This window comes from Nyctereutes procyonoides, unplaced genomic scaffold, assembly GCF_905146905.1.
Source record: "Nyctereutes procyonoides isolate TBG_1078 unplaced genomic scaffold, NYPRO_anot_genome, whole genome shotgun sequence".
Taxonomy (NCBI): domain Eukaryota; kingdom Metazoa; phylum Chordata; class Mammalia; order Carnivora; family Canidae; genus Nyctereutes; species Nyctereutes procyonoides.
Window position 1 is genome coordinate 40,931,708 of NW_026575126.1, and position 26,330 is coordinate 40,958,037.

The 26,330-nt window shown below is 48.7% G+C and overlaps 1 protein-coding gene across 1 annotated transcript in view; it reads left to right on the forward strand.

The window, feature by feature from the left end:
* Positions 1-1,398: 1,398 nt before the first annotated feature.
* Positions 1,399-26,330, forward strand: part of CUNH16orf96 (chromosome unknown C16orf96 homolog) — a 44,115-nt gene continuing 19,183 nt past the window's right edge. The window contains exons 1-9 of the mRNA XM_055340675.1: positions 1,399-1,818; positions 14,003-14,107; positions 15,452-15,532; positions 15,695-15,781; positions 15,952-17,194; positions 19,804-19,889; positions 20,204-20,314; positions 24,325-24,399; positions 24,804-24,968. Coding sequence (XP_055196650.1) covers positions 1,399-1,818; positions 14,003-14,107; positions 15,452-15,532; positions 15,695-15,781; positions 15,952-17,194; positions 19,804-19,889; positions 20,204-20,314; positions 24,325-24,399; positions 24,804-24,968 — 2,373 coding nt within the window. The remainder of the gene's footprint in view (positions 1,819-14,002; positions 14,108-15,451; positions 15,533-15,694; positions 15,782-15,951; positions 17,195-19,803; positions 19,890-20,203; positions 20,315-24,324; positions 24,400-24,803; positions 24,969-26,330) is intronic.

Consider the following 26,330-nt stretch of genomic DNA (forward strand, 5'->3'; position numbering starts at 1 on the left):
CGGCTCCCTGCATAGAGCCTGCTGCTCCCTCTGCCTGTGTCTCTGCCTCTCTGTCTCTCATGAATTAATAAAATCTTAAAAATAAATAAAAAATTAAAATAAATAAACAACACCCCTGAAAATACACACGTTAAATTCATAACAAGTCTCCCGGGCCATGACCATTGGCAAGAGTGGGATATCAGGTCAGTTCTGGAGAAAGGAATTTTTTTGAGTCATACTGGCCTGGCACTTTGCATGTGTTATTTCTGTGTAGGCACACGCACATATGCATACTTCCCCTCCCTGCGGGAACCTCAAATGGAAAGTTTCATTTCCAATTTAGCAGGCAGGGAAGCTAAGACTCAGAGAGGTTAAGTCATTTGCACAAGGTCACACAGCTGTTCTGGAAGAGTCACGCACCATCTCCATAAACCCAGAGAGGACAGGTGCTCCACCTTCTGTGGGGAAGCTGGGGGAGATTGCTCTTTAGCCAACGACACCCCTGAGCGGGGCTCTTGCTGTGGACTGCATAGAGGCAGTGTGTATCATGTCTAGAAGGGTGGGGTGGGCCAGGAGTGGGGGCTCCAGGGGGTTAAGCCAAGGACCTTCCCTGCAGACTTCCCTAGGAGACCAGGACGAGGAGGCTGCCATTGTCTTGTCCAAGAATTGACACAAGTGGGGCCTGACCACAGAGGGGCCCAAATCATTTCCCGGTCCTGCAGCAGCTGGCTCACAGCTGCGTCCTGGGCACTGGGGCGTTCACGAGCCCCGGCTCTAGCAGGAAGGAGAGCAAGGTTTGGCAAGGGCGTCCTCACTGGGGCCCCTGGGTGGGCAGGGCCATGCAGGGTTCAGACCTGTGGGAAGCCAGCTGCCTCTTGCCCTATTTACCCCCGCTCTCCACCCCCACCTCCAACCCCACCAGAAACCCTAACACCTGTGGCACATTAGGTGTGGGTCTGGAGACCAGATTAGCTCTTCAGTCTCTTTTCTCTACATTCTCTTTTCTCAAAAGCAAGGCTCTCCTAACTCCAAGAACTCTCTCCTGTCCTGACCCTAGAGGCTTCAGAGAAGCGAGCTGCTTCCCCATTACCTTTGCTGCATGCCTCTTGGAAGGGGTCATCGCTCTGACATAACTGAAGGACCCTTTGTTCAAACACTCAGCAAGTTTTAATTGAGCACCCACCCTGCCCCATGCCAGGCTCCACGCCCACTTGCCCATGTTCTTTGGTGTCCTAGCAACCAGAACCTCTCATCCAAGCTCCGGCCAGGACAGAGGTCATTTTCTCCCTGACTGCCATGACCTGCAGCCTCCCTAGGCCTCTAAGGACCTGTCCGCACAGGTTGTGGGTTCTGTGAAGGCCACCGCTTGTCCCCAAGGACTCCCAGAACGCCAGCCCAGCCGGCCCTCCTTGCAGGATGAGCTTCTCGCTCACGTTCTCCGAGCTGGTCAACATCGCCATCCCGCAGTGCGGGGTTGTGAACTTCAAGGCGCTGCACCTCCTGCTCCAGGGCATCTTGGAGCACATCCACATGGCTGAGCTCAAGAAAGTCCTCTCAGGAGATGAAGACTTTCTCCAAACCTCGCCTACTGTGTTCATGCCCCGGGAAGCAGACGCCCAGCCCATCCTCAACCCCATGAAGAGGCTCAGCAATGTCTTTGACCATGTCGTGAGCCGCATAGACAAGATGGAGAGCCAGCTGGCCACGCTGCAGGACCTCCCTACCACTTCCCAGCTGCTGGAGGGCAGCCAGGGCACAGGCCAGCCCGCTCAGGATCTATGGCACCTGATAAAGCTCCGGAAGATGGTAGAGGGCAATGAAGAAGCCACAGCAAAGGTAAACCACCTGGCTTCCAGAAGCTTCCTGCCCTCTATGCTGTCTTCCCAGGCATCTTAGCCCCCATTCCCTTATGCCCCTTGTGATGGGCTTCCCCACCCCCCAAACAGGGGCAGGAATGGGGCTTTGAAGTCAGGCATAACCAAAGCTCCAAGCTTGCATTCTTTGTCAAGTGTTGAGGAAAGAAGCCAGACACAAAAGGCCACATGTGGTATGGTTCCATTGGTATGAAACAGACAACTCCATGGAGACATGAAGCAGACTAGTGGTTGCCAGGGCCCAGGGAAGGAGGGGCAGAGGGAAAGTTAACCTAGTGGTTTTTTTTTTTTAAGATTTTATTTATTCATGAGAGAGAGAGAGAGAGAGAGAGAGAGAGAGAGAGGCAGAGACACGGGCAGAGGGAGAAGCAGGCTCCATGCAGGGTGCCTGACGTGGGACTTGATCCCGGGTTTCCAGGATCACGCCCTGGGCTGAAGGCGGCACTAAACTGCTGAGCCACCCGGGCTGCCCAACCTAGTGGTTTTGAGGTCTGCTTTTCTGGTGATGAAAAGAAGTTGGAAACACAGACCAAAGTTCACCATTCCCTCATTCCTTTATCTCCTCACTGTCCCCTTCACCCTTGCAACTCTGGTGGGCTCCCTCCCCAGGAAAACAACCACTAGAAGGAGTGCTCATTATGCTCCAGGTGAGCTGGAGGCTTAGCCTCTTTGATCTTCACAGCACCTCTGTGAGACAGGTGAGCAATTGAAGCACTGAAATGTTAACCCACTTGGGGTAATACAGTGGCAGAAAACGGAGAGCTGGTGCAAACCTGCGCCAAGAAGATCGGAGGAGAGGCATAGGAATGTGGTGTGCTGAGTGTGGTCCACTTACCAACTGGAACCGGTAGGGGGATGATCATGGTTTCCTCCTCCCAGGATTGCCTCGAGATTGATACTAAACAAGATAATGTGTGGGAAGTGCTCAGCACAGAGCTCAGGTATTCTGGTCGTCCAGTCCGTGGTCACCGTTAATATTATCCAGAGACTTGAACCTTGGAAGACCAGGACCTCAGCAAAGTCGGGCCCCTGGAGCCCTGAGGGACAGGGAGAGGGATCAGTCTGGCCAAGGTGGGCTGAGAGGGAAGGTGGCATGGCCCAGTGCTAAATCAAGCACTAAGTGAAGCAGCCAGACACAAAGGACCACGTACTGCAAGCTTCTATTTCTTTTCTTTTTTTTTTTAAGATTTTATTTATTTATTCATGAGAGACACACACAGAGAGAGAGAGGGGCAGAGATGCAGGCAGAGAGAGAAGCAGGCTCCATGCAGGGAGCCCAACATGGGACTCGATCCTAGGTCTCCAGGATCACACCCTAGGCCAAAGGCGTTGCTAAACCACTGAGCCACCCAGGATGCCTATGCTTCAGTTTCTATGAAACATCCAGAACAGGCAAATTGGTGGAGATAGAAAGTGGATTAGTGGTTGCCAGGGGCTAGGAGGTGGCGGCAATGGGAGTGCTTGCTGACGGGTACAGCATTTCTCTTTGGGGTGATGAAAGTGTTTGGAAACTGGATAGTGATAACAGCTGCCAACCGTGTGAATGTACTGAATGCCACTGAATTCTTCGTGTTACCATGCACACGTATGCACGCACAGGCACACACGCGCACAAAGCAGAATTGGCAGAATCGAGTAAAAGAAAAAAAGGTACCATCTCACTATACCCTCTACAAGAGACACATTTTAGGGACGCCTGTGTGGTTCAGTGGTTGAGCATCTTCCTTTGGTTCAGGTCGTGATCCCGGAGTCCTGGGATCGAGTCCAGCATCAGGTTCCCCACAGGGACCCTGCTTCTCCCTCTGCCTGTGTCTCTGCCTCTCTGTGTGTGTCTCATCAATAAATAACATCTTAAAAAAAAAGACACAACACACACATTCTAGATTCAAAAACAAATAGGTTGAAAGTAAAAGGATGACAAAAGATATTCCATATAGGCAGTAATCAGAAGAGAGCTGGAGAGGCCACAGTGCACGTGTCAGACAAGACCAGACTTTGAGATTTGTTGCTAGAGACAGAGAAGGCTGCATGTGTGGCCCAGTTGAGGTTACGGAGGCCTTGGAGGCTGGAAACGTGGGCACAGTGTCAGAGCAGCCTGCCCCCAGCCTGCCTTGATGGATGAAGTCTTCCAGAGTGCACAGTACTGAGTGACCCAGCTGGCTTGTGAAGGGGGGCTGGCAGACAGGCTCGGACATGGCTGTGAAGCCCTCAGAGGCCTGTTTGTGCACCTAGGATTAGAGAATGTACCCCCCCAAACCCTGGCTGAGGTTGCTGGGGGTTACCACAATGACCAGCTCCCTCCCACTACCCCCCCCAGGGGGTTGCCATGGTAGCTAGCTCTGGGATTGGTACAAGCTGCTTAGCTAAGTGTCTGCACCAACTAGCCAGTCAGGCTGGCCAGACCAAATGTCATGTCACCTCGCCTGCCCTTCCTCTGGGGCTGGTTGGGTTAGAGTCCTCTGCCATCCTTTACAAGCCCCTGTCAAGGTGTGAAGGCTCAAAGTGGGGAAAGACTAGCCTGCCAACCCTAGCACTCACCCCTGACAGGGTAAATAGTGCCCAGAAAACTAGAGCTGGCAACAAGAGGGCTCTTGAGAGAAGGTTTGAGACGCTCCACAGGCATGGTTAGCACACCACCAGATCTGGGGCTGAGATTGCAGCGTCCCTCACCCTCACGGATAATTCTCTGTGGTGAGGACTGTGTTGTGCCCTGTGGGATATTGGGCAGCATCCGGGCCTCTACTCTCCAGGTGCCAGGATCCACCCGTAGCGGTGACAACCAAAAGTGTCTGCAGACTTTGCCATATGCCCGCCGGGAGCTAAGTCGCCCCCGTTGAGCGAGGAAAACTAGGTGCCCCTTGAGCGCAGTGTGTACTTGTCCCTGCAGACTCCGGGGCGGCTGCCACCCAGGGCTCCCGAGCCAGCTGGAGCACGAGCTCCACCTGGAGAGCTCTCCCAGAATGGCAGGCTCCCATGCCCTGGCCTCACCTCCTAGGCCCGGCCTAGGACTCCCAGGCCCCGCCTTCCCCACCCGGGCCCCACCCTCATCTGTGGCCCCGCCCACAGCTCCGAGGCCCCGCCCTCATCCCCAGGCCCGTCCCTCATCTCCCAGGCCTCGCCCACAGATCCGAAGCCCCACCCTCCTCCCGAGTCCGCCACGCGCCAGCCACCCTACCCAGGCCCCGCCCTCCGATCCCGCCACAGCTCCAGCCCGCCCTCATCCCAGGCCCCGCCCTCCTCACCTGGGCCCTTCCCTCATCCCCGGCCCCGCCCCCTCCCGAGTCCCGCCCACGGCTACTAGGCCCCGCCCTCCCCACCTGGGCCCTTCCCTCATCTCCCAGGCCCCGCCCTCCTCCCCACGCCCGTCCCTCACCTCCCAGGCCCCGCTCTCCTCACCCGGGCCCCTCCTTCATTTCCCACGCCCCACCCTCCCAGGCCCGGCCCATGACTCCCAGGCCCCGCCTCCTCCCGGGTCCCGCCCACAGCTCCCAGGCCCCGCCCTCATCCCAGGCCCCGCCCTCCCCACCTGGGCCCTTCCCTCATCTCCCAGGCCCCGCCCTCCTCCCCACGCCCGTCCCTCACCTCCCAGGCCCCGCTCTCCTCACCCGGGCCCCTCCTTCATTTCCCACGCCCCACCCTCCCAGGCCCGGCCCATGACTCCCAGGCCCCACCCCCTCCCGGGTCCCGCCCACAGCTCCCAGGCCCCGCCCTCATCCCCCAGGCCCCGCCACCGTAGCGAGTTTTAGGAAGTGGCCATCTGGAATAAGCTAACGCGCCACAGTGGTCAGGAGCCCAGCCAGATTCTAGAAAGCTGCTCCTGGAAGTCCGTGTCTGTCTCCTCGAGACGTCGGTTATCTCCGATGTGATGAGTCCTGGCCGCTGGCCTCACAGGAGAAAACCAGAGACTGCATCTGCTGTTTGTTTACATTGTTCTGGGGGCACCTGCCTGGTTCGGTCAGTAGAGCGTGCGACTCTTGATCTGTGGGTCATGCGTTCAAGCCCCACGTTGGGCAAGGAGCCTACTTAAAAAAAAAAAAAAGTTCTGGCTGACCCTGTTTCCATAAATAAAGCCTCAGCCTCCTGAGGGGGTTGTAACAACCTGTTGTTTTTTCTGACTTCAAAACTCCCTTTCCATTTTACTCTCCAACCAAAAAAACTCCTGCTGTAGATCCTGAAATTTTTTTTGATCCTGCAAATTAAAATGATTTTAAATTTAAATTAATTTTTGAGAACTTCATAACAAAGCTGAAATGCATGAAAGACACTTTAGGGTTTTAGAGACTGGAGTCAAGGTTGCTCCAATAATGGTAATGAACTTTCTGCGTTGCAGCATGTCTTCACCATGCTGGCGAGTGCCAAGTGCAGTTGCCTTCCTGTTCCCTGGGAGGAAATGGTGTTAGCATTCCCATTTCCCAAAGCTCTGGGGCTCCTGCCATGTAGACCACTCTCCCCAGGCACCTGAGGGGGAAGGTGCCTTGGACCTCCTTATCCACCCCCTACAAACTTCTGTAAGTGCTGGGTCCCCATCCCGAGCCTATATCCCTGAAGCTCCTTCAGAGAGACAGACAGGGCAAGCCCCCACTGCTGGTGCCTGCACAGGATCCAGACATCTTGGGATTCATTTCTGGGATGGCAGATTCCAGGACTCTCTTCCTCTGAACTTGGCTCCATCCAAGCCCTGCTTGCAGGCTGGGGGCCCATGTGGGTATTACCCACTTAGTCTCCCACCAGCGTGGTCCAGACCTTGACCCTTCTTCCTCCCTAGGCCTGGAGCTCAGGGCATGTCCCCAAGCTTATGCTTGGCAGGCTGGGTCTGGGAAGGGAAACCATTAACTGTGCATCTGAGGAGAGTGTTCCCCAGTGAGAAAATGGTCTCTCTGTTCTGTGTGCATACATTACCCAAGGAGCAGTCTGCCTGTAAGGTTTCCTCTCTTTTTTTGAGTTTTCCCTGGACTACCTGTGTATATGTGTGTGTGTTGGGGAAGTCACTCTTTTTTTTTTTTAAGGTTTATTTATTTATTTATTTACTTACTTACTTACTTACTTATTCTAGACATGGGGGGGGGTGCAGAGACACAGGCAGAGGAATAAGCAGGCTCTGTGCAGGGAGCCCGACGCGGGACTAGATCCCGGGACTCCAGGATCGCACCCTGGGCCAAAGACAGGCGCTAAACCACTGAGCCACCCAGGGATCCCCTTGGGAAGTCATTCCTACTCAGGTAACTTGATCCTGTGGTTGCCCCCAGTGAGACGGGGGAGAGGGAAACATCTGTGCACAGGTGAAGGATCTGGACTTCACAGATTTCCCCAAAAGCATTTTCCATCTACAACAGATAAGGACTTATAAAACCCTTCCCATAAATACCATAACCACTCCCAACAAAACTAACAACTCCCAAATACCCATCCAATAGACTGTGTTGAACTTCCCCCAATTTTTCCTAAAACAAAAATGAGATATTTTACAACTTTGTTTAGATATATTCATACATATGTTCACGTGCATACCAGAATATTCATCCATTTAAATGGATGGATCTTCTTGCTCCTCCCCTTCTCATGCTCTGTGTGTATGTGTCAAATAAATAAATAAACAAATCTTAAAAAAATAAAATCCCTGAACTATATGCTCTATCTATCTATCTATCTATCTATCTATTTATTTAAGTAGGCTCCACGTCTAACGTGAATTCATGACCCTGAGATGAGTCATATGCTCTACAAACTGAATCAGCCAGGTGCCCCTGAACTGTACACTTTATTTTTTTCTTAAGATTTTATTTATTTATTTGATAGAACACAAGCAGGGGAAGCCTGGGAGGCAGAGAGAGAGGGAGTAGCCTGACCCAGCTTGGACCTGAGCTAAAGGCAGTTGCTTAACCAATTGAGCTACCCAGGTGCCCTAGTTCAGGTATTTTAGTGTAGTCACAGAGTTCTGTAACTATTACAGTCAAGTTTAGGACATTTTCAACAGCCATCCCAAACCCCTTAACCATTAGCTATCAGTCTCCTTTCTGTTCCTCCTTGAACCCCACTCTTGCACTTACTACGGTATCTTTTTTTTTTTTTTTTACCATGATATCTTTAAGGATAATCCATGCTGTCACTTGTATCAGTACTTTATTCTTTTCATTGCCAAATGCTATTTCCCTGGATGGATAGACTACTCTTGTTTATCAGTTGGTGAACATATAGCTGTTTCCGCCTGTAGACTCCTAGCCACTATGAACAATGGGATATGCATTTTCCTGTGGACGTATGTTTTCGTTTCTCTTGGGCATATACCTCAAGGAGGAATTGCTGGATCGTGTGATAACTCTATGTTTTAGGTTTGAGGAACTGCCAGGGTGTTTTCCACAGCATTTTATGTTCCCACTATAGTGCAGTGTGTGAGACCTCCAATTTCTCTACCTCCTCACCAACAATTCTTAGTTTTTATCTAGCCAAAGGGTATGGGTAGGAAGTCTACCTTATTGTGGTTTTGATTTGCATTTTCCTGGTGACTAGTCGTGTAGAGCACCTTTTCATGTGCCTAGAGTAATGTCTGTTCAGATTATTTGCCCCATTTTAATTGGGTTGTCTTTTTATTATTAAGTTGTAAGAGTTAATTATATATGGGGCGACTGGATGGCTCAGTCTGTTGAGTCTTGGTTTTGGCTCAGGTCATGATCTCAGGGTCCTGGGATTGAGTCCCATGTCAGACTCCATGCTCAGTGGGGAGTCTGCTTGAGGATTCTCTCTTCCTCTGCCCTTTTCCCTGCTCATGTGCACATGCTCACTTTCTCTCTCTCAAATAAATCTTTACAATAAGAGACTAATTTATAGTCTGGATATATGATGCCAGGTATGTGATTTGTAAATATTTCTATCATTGTGAGTTGTCTTTTCACGTTATTGACGGTATCCTTTGATATGCAGTTTTACATTTTGCTGAAGTATAATGTGTACATCTTTCATTTGTCACTTTTTTTTTTTTGGTGTGGTATGCTTTTGATGGCATACCTAAGAAACCATTGCCTGAACAAGGTCATGAATATTTACCTCTATGTTTCCTTCTACAACATAGGAGTAAATGGCTTATAGTTTCAACTCCTGCACTTTCTCTCTCTCTCTCTCTCTCAAATGAATAAGTAAAAATCTTTAAAAACCTTTGACTCTAAAAAAAAAATATGCCAGACCATATTTGCCCAAAGTCCTCCAATACTTTCCCTTTTATTAATTTTGATAATTTTGAATACCAAAATTATCGCAGTGACCATGTCTTACATTTAGGTCTACTAGCCATTTTCGGGCAGCCCCAGTGGTGCAGCGGTTTAGTGCGGCCTGCAGCCCAGGGCATGATCCTGGAGACCCTGGATCGAGTCCCATGCCGGGCTCCTTGCATGGAGCCTGCTTCTCCCTCTGCCTGTCTCTGCCTCTCTCTCTCTGTCTCTATGAATAAATAAATGAAATCTTTAAAAAAAAAAGAGCCATTTTCATTTAGTTTTTTTATAGGGTGTGAGGTAGGAGTCCAACTTCATTCATGTGGTTATCCAGCTGCTCAGTACCATTTGTTAAAGACAACTCTTCCCCTATTAATTTGTTTTGGTACTTTTATTGAAAATAAACTGACTGTAGACATGAGTGTCTATTTCTGGACTTTCAGTTCTCTTCCGTTGATCTACGTATATTTCCTTATGCCAGTACCACACTCTCTTGATTACCGTAGCTTTGCAGAAAGTTTTGAAGTCAGGAAGTATGAATCTTCTAGCTTTGTTCTTCTTTTTTAAGATTGGCTATTATGAGTCCTTTGTATTATCATATGAATTTTGGGATCAGGCTATCCATTTATATGAAAAAGAACACAGTGGCATGTTTATTGGGATTAAGCTTATTAACCTGTAAGTCAGTTTGGGAAGTAAATCTACCAGTCCAAGAACACAGGGTGCTGTTTATCTATCTATCTATCTATCTATCTATCTATCTATCTATCAGCTTTATTGAGATGTAATTCACATACCATATAATTCACCCATTAATAGGATGTACAATTCAACATTTCTAGTCTTTTTTTAATATTTCTAGTCTATACACAGAATTGTACAGCCATCTCCGCAGTCAATATTAAATATTTACCCCCAAAAGAAACTTTGTACCCTTTATCACCACTTTATTCCCTCAGTCCTCATTCCAACTTACCCCTAGCTCTAGCCAACCACTAATTTGCCTTCTGTCTCTATAGATTTGTTTATTCTAGATGCTTTCATATAAATGGAGTGATGCGATATCCAGAAAAAGATGTTGTCTTTTGTGTTTGGATTATTTTGCTTAGCATCATATTTCTGAGATTCATCTTTCTGGAATCAGCACTTCATTCCTTTTTATGACTGAATAATACTCCATATAGCGAACATATAATGTTTTGCTTATCCATCTGCCAGTTGGTTGACATTTGGCTATGAATATTCATATGCAAGTTTGTGAACCCATGTTTTTATTTCTCTTAGATATATACCTAGTAATAGACTTGCCAGGTCATTTGGTAACTCTATGTTTAATCTTATGAGGAACTGCCATATTCTTTCCTAAAATGGCTGTGCCATTTTGCATTCCCACCAGCAGTGTGTCTGAAAGTTTCTAATTTCTCTGCATCCTCACCAACACTTACTATTATCTGACTTCTGAGTCTAACCATCTTCATGGATATAAAGTGGTATCTCATTGTGGTTTTAATTTATGTTTCCCTAATGACTAATAATGTTGAGTATCTTCCCATGTGCTTATTGGCCACTTGAATATTATCTTTGGAGGAATGCCTATTCAGATTTTTGCCCATTTTAATTGGGTTATTTTTCTTTTTTTTTGTTGCTGGATTAATTTTGCTAGTATTGTGTTGATATTTTTGCATCTGTATTTTAGTTTTGTTGTAGACGCTTTGTCTGATTTTGGTATCAGGGTAATACTGGGCTCATAGACTAAGTTTGGAATTCTTTTATTTTTTGGAAAAGCTGTGAAAAATTGGTATTAAGTGTCCTTTAAATTTTTGATAAAAGGGACATTTGGCTGGCTCTGTTGGTAGAGCAGACAATTCTTGAATTTGGGGTTATAAGTTCAAGCCCCATGTTGTATGTAGAGATTACTTAAAAATAAAGAGCTAGGAGTCATTGGTGATGTCATCTGGGGCTAGGCTTCTCTTTGTCATATTTTTTGTCATATTTTTTTAAATTATTGTTTCAATGTCTTCACTTGTCTTAGATCTATTCAGATTTTCTATTTCTTCTTGAGTCAGTTTTGGTAGTTTATTCTTTCTAGGAATTTGTCTATTTCATCCAACTTAATAATTTATTGGCCTACAATTGTTCATAGTATTCCTTCATAAGTCCTTTTATTTTGTAGAGTCAATGGTAATGTCCCCTCCTACATTTCTGATTCTTCTCTTTTTTTTTTCTTGGTCAGTCTCAGTAAAGATATGCTAACTTGGTTGATGTTTTCAAAGAACCAGCTTGTAGCTAAATTGATTTCCTCTTATATTTCTGTACTTTATTTTGTTAGTTCCCTTTTTACTCTTTCTTGCTTTAGTTTTTCTACTTGCTTCAGGTTTAGTTTGCTCTGCTTTTTCCCAGTGTCTTAAGGTTATGTTTAGCTGCATCCTATAAGTTCTGGTGTTATGTTTTCATTTTAATTCATCTCAAGGGGATCCCTGGGTGGCTCAGCAGTTTGGTGCCTGCCTTTGGCGAGTACACATTTTGCATGATTTCAGTCCTTTTAAAATGTATTGAGACTTGTTTTATGGACTGGCATATGGTCTGTCCTGTAGAATGTTCTGTGTGTGCTTGAGAAGAATGTGTATTCTGCCATTGTTAAGTGGAGCGTTCTGTAGATGTCTGTTATGTCTAGTTGGTTTATAATGTTGTGCAAATCTAGGGGTGCCTGGATGGCTCAGCCAGTTAAATGTCTGCCTTAAGCTCAGATCATGATCTCAGGGTTCTGAGATTGAGCCCCAAGTTGGGCTCCCTGCTCAATGGATGAGTCGGCTTCCTCCTCTCCCTTTGCCCCTCCTCCTACTCTCTCTCTCTCTTTCTCAAATAAATAAAATCTTAAAAAAATAATGTGCAAATCTATTTTTGTGCTGATCTTCTATTTTATTTATCTTCTATTTTATTTATCTTCTATTATTTATTATTGAAAATGAAATATTGAAGTCTCCAACTATTCTTGTTGAATTGCCTATTTCTTTTAGTTATGTCCACTTTTGCTTCATATATTTGGGGGTTATGTTGTTAGGTGCATATGTGTTTATAATTATTGTATCTTCCTGATGGATTGACAATCTTATTATTATAAATGTCTCTCTCTGTCTCTAGTAATAATTTTTGTCTTGGAGTCTATTTTATCCAATATTAGTCCGATAGCCATTCCAATTCAGTTTTTTTTTAAGATTTTATTTATTTATTTGAGAGAGTATGAGTGGGTAGGGCAGAGGGAGAGAGAAAACCAGACTCCCTGGTGAGCAGGGATCCTGACATGGAGCTCAATCCCAGAATGCTGAGATCATGACCTGAGCCAAAGGCAGATGCTTAACCCATTGAGCTATCCAGGTGCCCCTCCAGTACTCCCCTCTTTAAAAAAAATAAAGGGATCCCTGGGTGGCGCAGCGGTTTGGCGCCTGCCTTTGGCCCAGGGCGCGATCCTGGAGACCTGGGATCAAATCCCACGTCGGGCTCCCAGTGCATGGAGCCTGCTTCTCCCTCTGCCTGTGTCTCTGCCTCTCTCTCTCTCTGTGACTATCATAAATAAATAAAAATTTAAAAAAAAATAAAGATCTTATTTATTTACTCATGAAAAACACAGAGAGAAGCAGGGACATAGGGAGAGGGAGAAGCAGGATCCCTATGAGGAGCCCAATGAGGGACTCTATTCTGGGACTCCAGGACCATAACCTGAGCCAAAGGCAGATGCTCCACCACTGAGCCACCCAGGTGCCCCCTCTTCAGTTCCCTTTTGATGACTGCTTGCAAGGTATATCTTTTATTATCCTTTTGTTTTTGACCTATTTCTATTTTTGACTATATATTGTATCTTTTGTAGACAGCACGAGGTTGGATCATGTTTTCTTATCCATTTTGCTAGTGTCTGCCTTTTAACTGAAAGCTTAATCCATTTACATGTAATATAATTACTGATAAGAAGAACTTCTGTCATTTTGCTGTTTTTTACTTCTTGAGGAGGTAGTGTACATTTTTAAAAATATAAATTCAGGGACACCTAGGTGGCTCAACAGTAGAGCGTCTGCCTTTGGCTCAGGTCATAATCCTGGAGTCCCAGGATCGAGTTCCGTATCGGGCTTCCTGCATGGAGCCTGCTTCTCCCCTGCCTATGTCTCTGCTTCTCATTCTCTCTCTGTCTCTCATGAATAAATAAATAAGCCTTTAAAAAATAAAGTATAATATAAATCCAGTTAATTAACACATAATGTATTATTGGTTTCAGAGATAGAGGTCTTTATTATTATAATACCCCATGCTTATTACATCATGTGCCCTCCTTAATGTCCATCATCCAGTCACCCCATCCTTCATCACCCTGCTACTGTTTGTTATTTTTGTTAGCTGAATGCCTAACTATGCACTGGTCCCTTCATATACATCATTCACATTTTGTATACTCATTTTATGATTAAGGAATCTAAAGCCTGGAAGATGCAATAACAATCCTAGTCAGTGGTGGAGCTGAGGTGTGAGCCATCAGCTCATTGGCTCTTGTCTGGAGATTTCCTCGTTGGTCTTCTGGCCTCTTCCCTTACCCTCCCAGGGCCAATCTACATGTGCAGCCAGGGGGACCTTTTATACATGTAACTGATCATAGCCCCCTTGCTGATGTTCCAGTGACTCTCTTTGGAAGTCCTGAGACGCTTCATAATGAACTACTCCTGGTTAGTGAATACGTTCAGATACAGGGGTTGCCTCCTTCCCACCCAGGCCACCTGAGAGCTCAGCACTGTTTACTTTGGTGTCATTTGCTGGCCTCTGAGTATGTTCCAGTCTAGGCCTTGGTAGAACCAAGAGGACCTCTTAGACCATAGCCACCACCAGAGAGTTTCTGCACTTGACATACCTTTTCCTTCAGCCACACCCAACTTCACATTTTCCCCTCTTCTTCTCCTTTAGTCCATGAAGACTCTGCAGGATTTGCTTACTGACATTTATGCCCTCAAGATCACCGCTGAAACTCTCAGAAAGGATGTGGACAAACTGAAGGAAATATTTGACAAGGTAGACCCACTCTAGCATCCTCTGTGCTGGTCATACTGCTTGGACCTTAGATGGTTGGGGTGACAGGGTACATAGGGAGCCTGTTCTTAGTAAGAGAACACAGCTATGAGAGCAAAAAAAGGGGTTTGACATTACACAGCGACTTGGTCCATCCCAACCATCTCTCCATGGCTTCCACCATGCTTTTCACCCTTCTGTATTAGGACATCATTTGTAAGTGACAGAAACCTCGTTTATCCTGGCTTAGAAAAGTGAGAGAGTTTAGTGTCTCATTTACTAAAACGTCCATGGTTGCCTTCAGGTACAACCAGATCTAGGTGCTCATACTGCATCAATCTCTCTCAATGATGTTTTCCTGTGGGTTGGCTTTATTCTCAGGCTGGTACTCCCTAAGACTCTAGGCTCACATTCCACCAACTTAGCAGAAAGAGAACAGCTTTTCCTATTCTATACAGCTCTGTCCACACTGAAAAGAGCAATAAACCTAGCACAGGCATACAGTCTATCTCCCTTTGTAGTCACCAGGACATCAACCCAGGTGCATAATCACTCTTTATCATGATGTGGAAGTACACAGAATCCCTGAAGCATGAGTTCACAGTGGGTGAGTCAGAGCTAGGCTCAGAGGCTGGTATTAAGGCTGAGGTTTTACAGCTTGCCTCCAGATTGTGTGGTTTAGGGTATCATCCCCAATCCACAGTCAGTGTAGGCATTTGATTGTCATGGTAACTGTGAGAACTCAGTCTGGGTAGCTCCCATCTGAGAAGAAAGGACATCACAAAACACTAAAAAGATTCCTTCAACAAATATGTCGGAGAAAAAAAAATGCCCCTCAATCTACCTCTTAGTCTTTTTTCTTCTTCTTCTTTTTTAAGATTTTATCTGACACAGAGAATGAGAGAGCACAAGCAGAGGGAGAGGAAGAAGCAGGCTCCCTATTGAGCAGGGAGTCCAACGTGGGGCTCAATCCCAGGACCCTGGGATCATGACCTGAGCTGAAGGCAGACACTTAACCAACTGAGCCACCCAGGCGCCCCCTCTTAGAGATTCTTTTTTTTTTTCCCTAGAGATTCTTAATGTATTTTTGCCCATTAAAGGCTCTGAGAAGTCCTGCAGTATCAAAGCCCATTGAATACTTCTTAAGCCTAGCATTTTCCAGACTTATTTTCCCAGGGAACCCTCTTCTACTCCTTTCCCACTCACTGAGAAACACTTGCTTTGGAATTGGGTCTTCCTTCTCTAACTTAGTCACCTAGAGCTAAGTTCTTGTCTTTGAGCTGTGGGAGAAGCAGGGCCAGGATCAGAACTTACACCCCTGGCCCATGGCCTCGGCTTATTTGACAGATGAACCCAGAAAGAGTAAATGATTTGGCCGAAGACCTGAAAGGACAGAACAGGAAGGTGACTGCGCTGCAGCGGGATGTGGTGAGAGCCTTGGCTTCCCTTCCCAGTCCCCTGACCTCCAGGCTGGGGGTGCTGGGGGCAGGGAGGAGTAAGGAGGAGAACATAATCTAGAAAGGCAAGTGTGGACAAGGAGCCACCCAAGGGCATTGCCCCTCACTCCCAAACTCTCTCCTGCCCCCCAAGGTTTCTCTCCAGAGCAAAATCCTCACCATCCCCAAAGCCGAGGACATGGTACTCTGGAGCGGCCTCCATGAGGCCATGTTCACCCCTGTGAGTGAAGGAGGAATGAGGGGGTGGGGGGGCAGCAGCGGAGGGCCGGGGAAGGCAGGGTGGGGGAGCAGGCAGGTGCCCACTGAGCTGGCCTGGAGCATCCCTGGCCAGCCTCGCCCCCTTTTCCTCAGGGGACTTCTGCAAGGGGAACTAGTCTATCACAGTTTGAGGATTCGGAGCTGTGGAAGTTTGCAGAGCGGCTCCCAGACACCGAGCAGCCCCAGACCCCTAGCAGCTCCCTGGAAGCTGCTGGTCATGTCCAGATCTCAGAGGCCATCCTGCAGCCCAGGTTACTGGAGACTGTCTGGCATTATGAGGTCCCAGAGCAGCTGGAGGAGGAGGAATCTGCCCAAGCTGTTCTACTCGGGGCCGAGGGGCCAGGGCAGCCTCAGGGGCTGGAGCCCCGGTCTGTGCCCACACAGGGGCCGTGGCCTGAGTCTGTTCCTGCACTGGGGCCTGTGCTGGGGCCCAGCCTGACACCTGGGTTCACTGTACCACCTTGGCCTGCCCTTGGAACTGGACCTGCCCCTGGGTCTGGGCCTGGCCCTTCTCCTTGGCCTGCCTCCGGGCCTGCACCTGCCCCAGAGCTTCAGCCTATACCACCAAGAAGCTGGCCTCCTCCAAGAAGCTTGTCCAGGGGTAGCGCTTGGCCTTTCTGGGGCTTAGGCTCCTTGCAGCCTAGCCCGGGCCCATCAGGCCCCCTGCCTGCAAAGTCCCAGGTCTTCAGAGCTCCACCACCTGCCACGGAGTTTGGCTCAGCGTGGCCCCGTTCACTGTGGCCACAGTCTGGCCAGGCAGAGATGAACCTGCTCCCAGCCGTCTTAGAAAATGAGGAAGAATTTTTATCTCATGACATACCAGTCCCTCGGGACAGGGCCCCCAGGGCTGAGGCCCCCAACAGAGCATCTGCTAAAACTCCCTGGACTGCCCTCCAGCGGTTGAAGACCACTGCTGGCATGGCAGCTGCTGCTGCCACTGCCTATGCAGCCACTGCCACCTCAGCAGCCCGGAAAGCCGAGGCTGTTGCCAAGGCCATCATGGATGCCCCTGCCACCAAGTTGGCCACTGTAGCAACGGCCGCGGCTGCCTCGGGGCCCTTAGGGGTCTTGGCAGACATCCTGGGTGCAGGCTCTTCCCGTGGAGCCTTCTCTTTCAGTGAGGATACAGAGATAGAAGACTTGCAGGTGTTCGAAGACGACCTCTCTTCCCTGTATGTTGCTGCTGGCCTCCCTCCCGAAAGCACCCTGTCCCAGGCCATGCTGGCTGCCCAAAAGGCCTTGACCCCTGAAGACAAGAAGACGGCCGTCAGGTACTCCATGGGCCACATAGCCCAGATGCCCCTGAGACACGACTCCCTCAAAGAAGAGTTTGCCCAGCTGTCGTCCAACCTCCAACAGCGCCTGACTTATCTAGGTAGGTCCAGCCTGGCTCAGGCCCTCCCTGCAGCCTCCAAGTCCCTCGTCTCCATTTAGCTCCCTCAACAAAACCTGTATTAACCATTAGACATTCATTCCTCTGGCCTCCACATTAGTCTCTCGCTAGTCTATTCTTTTACAGTGAGTGTTACAGTGAGGGCTTCTCACAGGGGTGGTTAGGGGGTTAGGGCCTAAAATTGGCACTGAAGAAGGAAGATTGCATGTCAAAATTACCTTGGAAAACTCTCGGGCAGCCCTGGTGGCTCAGCGGTTTAGCGCCGCCTTCAGGCCCAGGGCCTGATCCTGGAGACCCGGGATGGAGTCCCACATCAGGACCCCTGCATGGAGCCTGCTTCTCCCTCTGCCTGTGTCTCTGCCTCTCTCTCTCTGTGTGTCTCATGAATGAATGGATAAATCTTAAAAAATAAAAATAAAAAAGGAAAACTCTCTTTCCACAGCCTGTACAACACAGCACTGCTGTACAGTTTCGGTAAGTCTGGTTCTGCCAGAATGTCCCACGGCTCTAGACAGACCCCAAAGTGGTCAGTTTGGGATTAGGAGCAACTGCCTGGCAAACCCGTGCATCCTTAAAGACCACAGAAGTTTTCTGGGTGGCAGCAGAACAAGTAGATTTATGCTCCCATTTTATGCCCACGATGGGCAAATGCTCGCTGAGGCGAGTGGAGGGCAGGATAGCCTAGTCTAGTAGTCCTCAACCCTGTGCTCCCCTCGGCATCCCGTCCGCAGAGGGCTGGGGAAAACACAGACTGCAGGGGCCCCAGCCCAGGGTTTCTGACTTGGTCGGTCTGGGCAGGGCCCAAGAATTTACATCTCTTTCTCATTCCAGCAGCTGGCCCAGGGGATCCACTGTGAACCCATTGCCCTACACTGTTTGCATCATTATCTTGCTTTTTTTTGCTCTCTGCCCAGCACAGTGGTTGGATTAAGTCAAATCCCTATGTGGAGGTACCCCTAATTGGCAGTGCTGTTCTACACATTGTGAAAAGAAATTGTAGGATTTCAGCCAGCTTAGATAAACCATCTATGAGGACTGGTGTGCAGCTAAGCATATGAGAGAAATGGGTGCCTGGGGGGCTCCATCAGTGAAGCATCTGCCTTCGGCTCAGGTCATGATCCTGGGGTCCTGGTATTGAGTCCTGTGTCAGACTCCCTGCTCAGCGGGGAGCTTGCTTCTCCCTCTGCCTCTCTCTCTCACTTTCTCTCAAATAAATAAGTAAAATCTTTGAAAAAAATTTTTAAGCAGGGAAACTTAATTTTGATATTTTATTTAACCCAATATATTCAAAATAGTATGATTTCAATATGTGATAAAAAAAATTGAGATGTTTTATGTTCCTATCTCCTTACTAAGCTTTCCATTTCCAACATGCGCTTCACACTTAGAGCATATCTCCACTGGAACTCACCCCATGTCAAGTGCCCAACAGCCACATGTACCTCCTGGTTATCCTATTAGATACCACAGGTCTAGGAAGGCCTTTCTGGAATTTACTCCCTTCTCAGAAAAGGCCCTTAAGCTGGGGTGGCTGGGTGGCTCAGTCAGTGGAGCATATGACTCTTGATCTCAGCATTGTCAGCTTGAGCCCCATGTTGGGAATACAGAATACTTGAAAAAAAAAAAAGGTCCTGAATGAAACTACAAAGCACCTTATTTATGAGAGTATATGGAGTGCATTATCTCATCACAAGATAGAAAGAGGTTTTTAACAAAGAACGAGAGGGGTTTAAAAAAAAAAAAGTAACCTATATCAAGTTCCAGACAAGAAGTTAAAAGCTAATGTACAGGACACACCTAGGAAGGTATGAGAAATCAGAGCCAAGATATGTTTACAAACTTCTTAACAAAAATGGCAGCTTGTCAGAAGTAGAATTTGGGCCATTATGGTATCACATTTTAAATTTAAATTTATTAATATTAATAATAATAATAATAAATTTAAATTTATTACTTTCATATTCTTTTTATTTTTTTTCATATTCTTTTTAAAGATTTTATTTATTTATTTATTTGAGAGAGAGAGAGAGCGTACATGCATAAGCAAGGATGAGGGGCAGAGGGAAAAAGAGAGAGAATCTCCAGGAGACTCCCCGTTGAGGGTGGAGCCTAGTAGGGGGCTCAATCCCACAACCCTGAGATCATGACCTGAGCTGAAATCAAGAGTCAGATGCTTAATTGACTGAGGCACCCAGGTACCCCTCCTTTTTTGAAAGATTTTTAAGGATTTTATTTATTTATTCATGAGAGACACACAGAGAGAGACAGAAACACAGGCAGAGGGAGAAGCAGGCTCCTCTCAGGGAGCTTGATGCAGAACTCAATCCCAGGATCCCTACCAAAGGCAGAGTATCAACTACTGAGCCACCAGGGGCCCCTTTTTATTATTTCTTTCTTTTTTTTTTCTTTTTTTTTTTTTTAAGAACGCAGCTGCTAGAAAATTTTAGATGACAGCAAAGGCCACACAGACTCAGTCTCTCGTTGCTGGACAGCACCAAGTCAGATGACTTATTTCAGAAGCAAGTGGAGTTCTAGATGGAGCATCTTTCCCTGTCCCTGCCGTCAACAGCTACCCCCTCCTTTGCTTTCAGCTAATTTGGGAGCTTCTTCCAAGCTTGGGACGACAGTGGACACACTACAGGAAAAGATTGGGAGCCTCCAGAGATCCAGAATGAAGGTCAGTGCCACAGGCAGAAGGAGTTTCTGAGATGGTGGCTTGAGGCACCTCAATGTCAGAGTCCCTGACCCAGGACAGTATTTGTTGTGTAGCTGAAAGGTAGCCCGGGGGAGTGAGTGGGGCCAAGGAGGCAGACCTTGCAGGTGCAGGGGTCCCAGTGGGTCATGCGCATGTGGTTCCCCCTGGCAAGGGTTGTAGGGGGCCACCCATGGGGCATATTGGAGACGTGCTGGCCTGGTATGCTCATCAAGCCCCTTCCTGGCTTTTGTGACCTTAGAAGCTGAGGCTTTTGTGTCTGTGTCTCCCCTTTTTAGGAAGAGGAACTCGAGAGAATTTGGGGCCACCAAATAGAGATAATAAAGGATCACCACCTCGTGCTGGACAGGGCAGTGGAAAAGCTCCAGATTCGCCTAGATGACTTAAAGGTCTGGGGGTTTCAGTAGCCAACTGGGGGGAGGATTCACCACTTGGACATTTGGACCCTTCCCAAAAGTTTCACATAGATGGAGGGAACCAGGGACAGTGCCCTGGTATTTTACTTTGTGTGAATTCCACTTCAGTTAAAATAAACAAATCCCACCCCCCAGCCCCCCACCCCCAAACATATAAATGAGGGCCTGAGCAACGTCTGTGTTGTGAATGGTGGGGTTACCCGCCCCCAGAAGGGTGCCTGGCTCAGAGCAAACGGCTCAAAATGTGCTGGATGAATCAGTGAATGAATACAAAGATTTCTTGCACCAAGTGTTAGGTTTATAACATTTTCCCTTAAACCCAGCTCGTTTGTGAGTTCTCAGCATCGGGGCGGGGGTGGAGGAACGTCTTTCCGGAATGGCAGATTTGCTGACACCACAATTGTGCAGACACAGAGTGCCTAGCTGGGGCTCACTTGCCGACACCTTCTCCCATGGGCCCGGAGGGTCTGACCCAGCTGGCCTGATGGTCCTCAGGACCAGTCTGGTCTGTGCCTTGTCTCAGAGGCATACCCACTTGGAGGACGACTCACGGTCATGCCCAACAGGAGGATGTGACCTTCCCCCAGAGCATAAGACACAAAACTCCAAGCAGATTCATTGCAGATGGTTCCCATGGGGACTTCTGATTCCAAGTCAGCGGGCTTGATGGGATGCTTTAGGATGAAGGAGACACAGGGGGAAGGCCTATCTCCCCCTCCAGAGACTGTCACACAGAGGCATCAGGCTAGGACACAGACATGGCAATGTGGCGGGGAAAGGTCTCCTGAAAAGGGAACCAGTTCCCAGCCTGAGCGAGGGTGGAGTGTGTGGGCGGAGGGTGACGGGCTTGCCAGCTCAGGCCTTTGTGAATGCCGAGATCAGGAATTGCCTTGTCTGGGGCCAGCTCTGGGCCCTCGCTGTCACTGCCCTGCGGGGGAACAAGTGCCTTCCCCCAAGGAGACTGGAGCCTGCACACCAGGCACGTGTGATATGTGCCCAGCACCGGGGAGCGGGGGGGAGGGGGGGGGCGGAGGGGGGTGGTATTGCTGGGCGTCTGCCTCCAAGTAGCGTTGTTTGTCGAGGGAAACTGCAAGTCAGCCTTTGGGCTTCCTGCCCCTGTGCCGAGGGGAAGTTGTTGCTTATAAAAGTTAACCCTGGAAAGACCTGGGGCAGGGTTTCGTATACAGCATGTGCTTCGTTAAATATTTCTCAAGTGAATGCAAGCCACAGGAAGCCAGCAGCCCTGTGGAGCCCTGCCTGGAGAAATGGGGGAGGACAGGCACATCTGCCGCGGTTCTCACCCGCAACATCTGGAGCAGGGAAGAAACGGGGCTGCTACGGCTTTCCCTGTATGTCCGTGAGAAATATCAGAAACATAGCAGGTAGCACAAGAAATCCTCTTACCCACCCACTGAGCCAGTGCTACCAGCCTCCACTTTGCGCCAGGCACTCTGCTAGCAGCTGGCGATGCCACAGTCAGCAAGCCGGACCCTCCAGGCCCTTTCGTGCATGTGTGTGTGTGTGTGTGTGTGTGTGTGTGTGTGTGTGTGCAGGGGGCAGTGGTGGCATTGGTTTGTTTTTAAGCAGAGTGTAATGTACACACAGTAAAATGCCCAAGCCTTAAGCCTAAGAGCCGATTGTGCAGCCACGCTGCCACCATCCAGTCAAGATGAAGTGCTTCCATCCCCTTGGCGCGCTTCTCTCAGAGAGCTTCCCTACTGAGAGCCCAGCGAGAAAATAAGTTGGGGGGAGAACTCTTTCTTGTGGACTTTGTGGAAAACAGGAGTTGCCTTTTGCAAGTGGACAAGGGTCTTCTACAAGCCAGAGACTCCATTCCCAAACCACTCTTGGGACAAGCTGTGACACTCAGAGTTCTGGCTGGGTGCGGGAGGACACCGATGGGGTGGCCAGGGGGTATGGAGTGCTAACTCTGCCAGACTTAGCCAGAAGACACCACTTCTCATCCCTCCACGCTGCGGGAGAGGAGGGGGATCGGTGCCATGGAAAAGAGCAGGGAACAGATCCAGGCAAAGAAGCTTACCGAGCTCACCCGGTTGGGGGGTGGCATGGTGTTGGGGTTCAGAGCACTGGCATTGGGTTAGATGGGCCTGGGTTTGAACCCCAGTTCTGCCACTGGGTGTATTTGCTTCCTGTGGCTAACATAAGAAATTATTGCAGATTATTGCAAACTGCTTGAAGCACTAGGGACCTGTTCCCTCACTATTCTGGAGGCCAAAAGCCTGAAATCATTGTTGGCAGGGCATTGCTCCGACTGAAGTCTCCAGGGGAGGGTTCTTGCCTCTTCCAGTTTCTGGTGGCTCCAGGTATTCCTTGGCTTGTGGCCGCATTGCTCCAGTCTCTGCTTCCGTGGTCACATGTACTCTTCCCTCTGAGTCTGTCTTCACATCGCCTCCTAATAAGGACACCAGTCAGTGGATTTAGGGTCTGCCCTGATCCCGTACAGCCTCATCATAACTAATAATCTGCAAAGACCCTGTTTCCAAATAAGGCCACATTCACAGGTTCTGGGCAGGCGTGAATCTTGGGGAAGACATGTAATCAACGCAGTGCTCATAACCCTAGCAATAGAAGTTAGAAATTCCCAGGGACACCTGGGTGGCTCAGTGGTTGAGCGTCAGCCTTTAGGTCAGGCCTGTGGTCCTGGGGTCCTGGGATCGAGCCCTGCTTCTCCCTCTGCCTGTGTCTCTGCCTCTCTCTGTGTGTCCCTTATGAATAAATAAATAAAATATTTTAAAAAAGAGAAGTTAGAAGTTCCCAGATAATTACTCCCCTTTATTTCTAGATTTTAACTAGAAGGAGCCAAGTGGAGATCTGAGTATTAATGTTGGGCCTGGGACTCCAAAAGGTCCGGGATTCCTGCTGACATGGGGTTGGAGGAAGTAACTTGACTTGAGCCACAACAGGGCCTTCCTTCCATACTTCCACTTCCCATTGTAGACCTTGGGACCCATCTCCAGGCAAGGTGGTTGTGATGGTATTTGCCATTTATTAGAATTAGGTTCAACTTCAGATCACATAAACTGACTTAAGCATGGGTTAAGTATATTTCCATTTCACATTCAAGAAACTCAGAGATGGTTGGTCCAGAACTGGTATAGAGCTCTGTGGTGTGTGATTTCCATTCTCAAGCTCACCTCAAGGTACAACATGGCTGCGGGCACTCCAGTCATTACCTCTGCATTCAAGTCAGCAGCAAAGAGGACATACTTCATTAAGTATTTCTTTTTTTCCCTACCTACTTCCTATCCACTTCCATTTACACCCCCATTATCATACTGAGCTGTAAGGGAGGATGTGAGATGAATTTATGATTCTGAGCTGCCAGGTACCAGCTAAAAGTTTGGGGGCTCTCTTTCCTAAGGGTGAGAGGGAAGCCAGATATGAAGGGAGAAGCAGAAGCCTGTTTCTAGCTTTGGAGGAAACCTGGCCCCACCCTCTGGGGACATTGCTCAGAAGGTGTAAGGCTCTGAGGCTCTTCCCAAGGCAGGTGAGCTGCTGCTGCTGTCACAGCGAGGGCCCAGGAGGTGGAGAGCAGGCACTCTACGGAGTGAAGGGGATGGGAAATACGCCAGCGCGCAGTGTATGTGGCATATAAGTGCTTGGAAGATAAACAGACTCCAGTTCTCACCAGGACCCCATTATAGATCAGAAGAGCTGTACTTGCCTTAAACATCCAGGGAACCAAAGTGTTAATGTTGGTTTGTGTTTTCTTTCCTTGGATCTGCCTCCCTGTGCAGCCAAGTCCTTGTGATGCCATGTCCTCCGGAACAGCTTGTCCCAAGGCTTCCTTCCCTTTGGATCTGGGCACCTGGAGGCCATACCTTCTGACGTGCCCACCCTCCCTGCTATCCACCTGGCCCCGTCGTCCCTCCCTGGCACGTTGTGGGGGGTGGACATGGGAGGGAGATATGATTCCCAAGGGGTCCGGGGATGGGGAACATACCCTTTGCTTCTGTCCTTAGATTGTCCATGCTCAAATTAAAAACCTCGAAATGCACAAGGTGGACAAAAGTGAGCTGGAGCAGGAGTTGAAAGAGGTGAGTGAGCAGAGGATCCTCCCACAAGCTCTCCATCCCAGGGCAATGGAGTCATCCAGCCAAGACAAAACAGAGAACTTCCCACAGTTTCCTTCCACTTTTCTCATATAGGAGGGCTCGGGGAGCCACCCCAAAGTTATCCTATCAACTCCTATTTTCTGTGACTCAGGATTAATGACAATTTATTACGTGAACCTAAAAATCAAACACCAGCTTCTCCATCACAGGAAGACCTCAACTGAGACCTGACAGTCATGCTTGAACCATTCTAGGGTTGAATTTAACCCAAGGCCAGGCATTCAGGGTCCCAGACTAAAAAATACAGATCAGAGTGGTCAGATCCCCCAGCTTCCTCCTGCTCCCAGCCCAGCAGCCCTGGCTCCCTGAGTCCCCTCTGTCTCTAGAAAGCTGACAGGAGCACCCTGGCAAGCAAGGCGAGCCGGGCTGACCTGGAGACGGTGGCAACAGAGCTGAACGAGATGATTCAGGGCATGCTCTTCAGGGTCGTGACCCACGAGGATGACTGGAAGAAGGCTCTGGAGCAGCTGAGCAAGGATGTGAGCACCAAGGTGAGTACCCTGTAGCAGCCATCACCTGCTGTGTAACAAGTAACCCTGAGATGTGGCAACTTGAAACAACAAATGCTCGGGGGTACTGAGGGTCAGGAATTGGGGAGCAGCTTAGCTGAGTAACTTGGATTCTCCCATGAGGTTGTAGTCAAGATGCCATCTGGGGTTGTGGTCCTCTGAAGTGCCACTTCCAAGATAGCACCCTCCAGTGGCCATCAGCAAGATGCCTCACTTCCTTGCCACTCAAACTTCCCCTTAAGGCTGCTTGAGCAGCCTCACATCATGGCTTCCCCAGAGTGAGCGACCCAGGATAGCCCAATGGAAGCTGCCTTGTTGTCTCTGACTTAGCCACACTGCATCGTTCCTGTAGCATCTTGTGCTTCCATAGACCAGCCCTACTCCATGTGAGAGGGTGTGAGTACCAAGAGGTGTGGGCAGGGAGCATCTTGGAGGCTGACTACCAGAACTGTCCCTCCTGGGTGAGCAAAGAGGCATGGTAGGATTGTGGGGACGGGTGGGAGGGCTGCTGATCATTTATTTATTCTTTCATTATTTACTGACCACCTGTGATAAGCCAGACTTTGGAGAAATGGCGAGAATGAGTCACAGCCCCTGTCTTGATTTGTACCATCCCCTAGAGACAGGAACTGTCAGACCAGCACAGTTACAGTGCTGTGGGGCTCCCGCAGCTTGGGTTCCGAATCCAGCAGCCCTGGTGGGAGCCCAAGCTCTGCCCAAGCAGCCATGTGCTGCAAGTTATGTAACCTCACTGAGCCTCAGCCTTCTCATCCACAAAACGAGGATTTCTTCATTCATCGGCTATGCACTGGGCACCTATGACTCTGGTCATTGTGGGTCACAACAAGCACAACAGACACAGGACATGTTTCTCTTGGAGACACATTCAACATAAAAATCACAAAAATCAATGCAGAATTTTCAGCCCAGGTGACTCTGGTTATCTACAGAACAACTGACCTATTTTTCTTCAATAATTCAATGATAGGGTGGGGGAAAAAGTGGAGACAGAGAGACTGTTCTAGATTAAAAGTGTCTCCAGAGACAAAACAACCAAATGGAGCTCATGAGGAGACCTGACCTGTGTCCTGGTTCAGTTGTGCCAACTCTATAAACAGGCTGGGAATTAGAGCAAAGTCAGGAATTACTGTTCGTGTGTTAGGTGTCATGACAGCATTGCAGTCATTAAGAAAATGTCCTCATGAGGGACGCTGAGGTGGCTCAGTTGGTTAAGCATCTGACACTTGGTTTCAGCTCAGGTCATGAGATCAAACCCCACATTGTGCTCCGTGCTCAGCAGGGAGTCTGCCTAAGGATTTCTCCCTCCCACACTGCCGCTCTCCC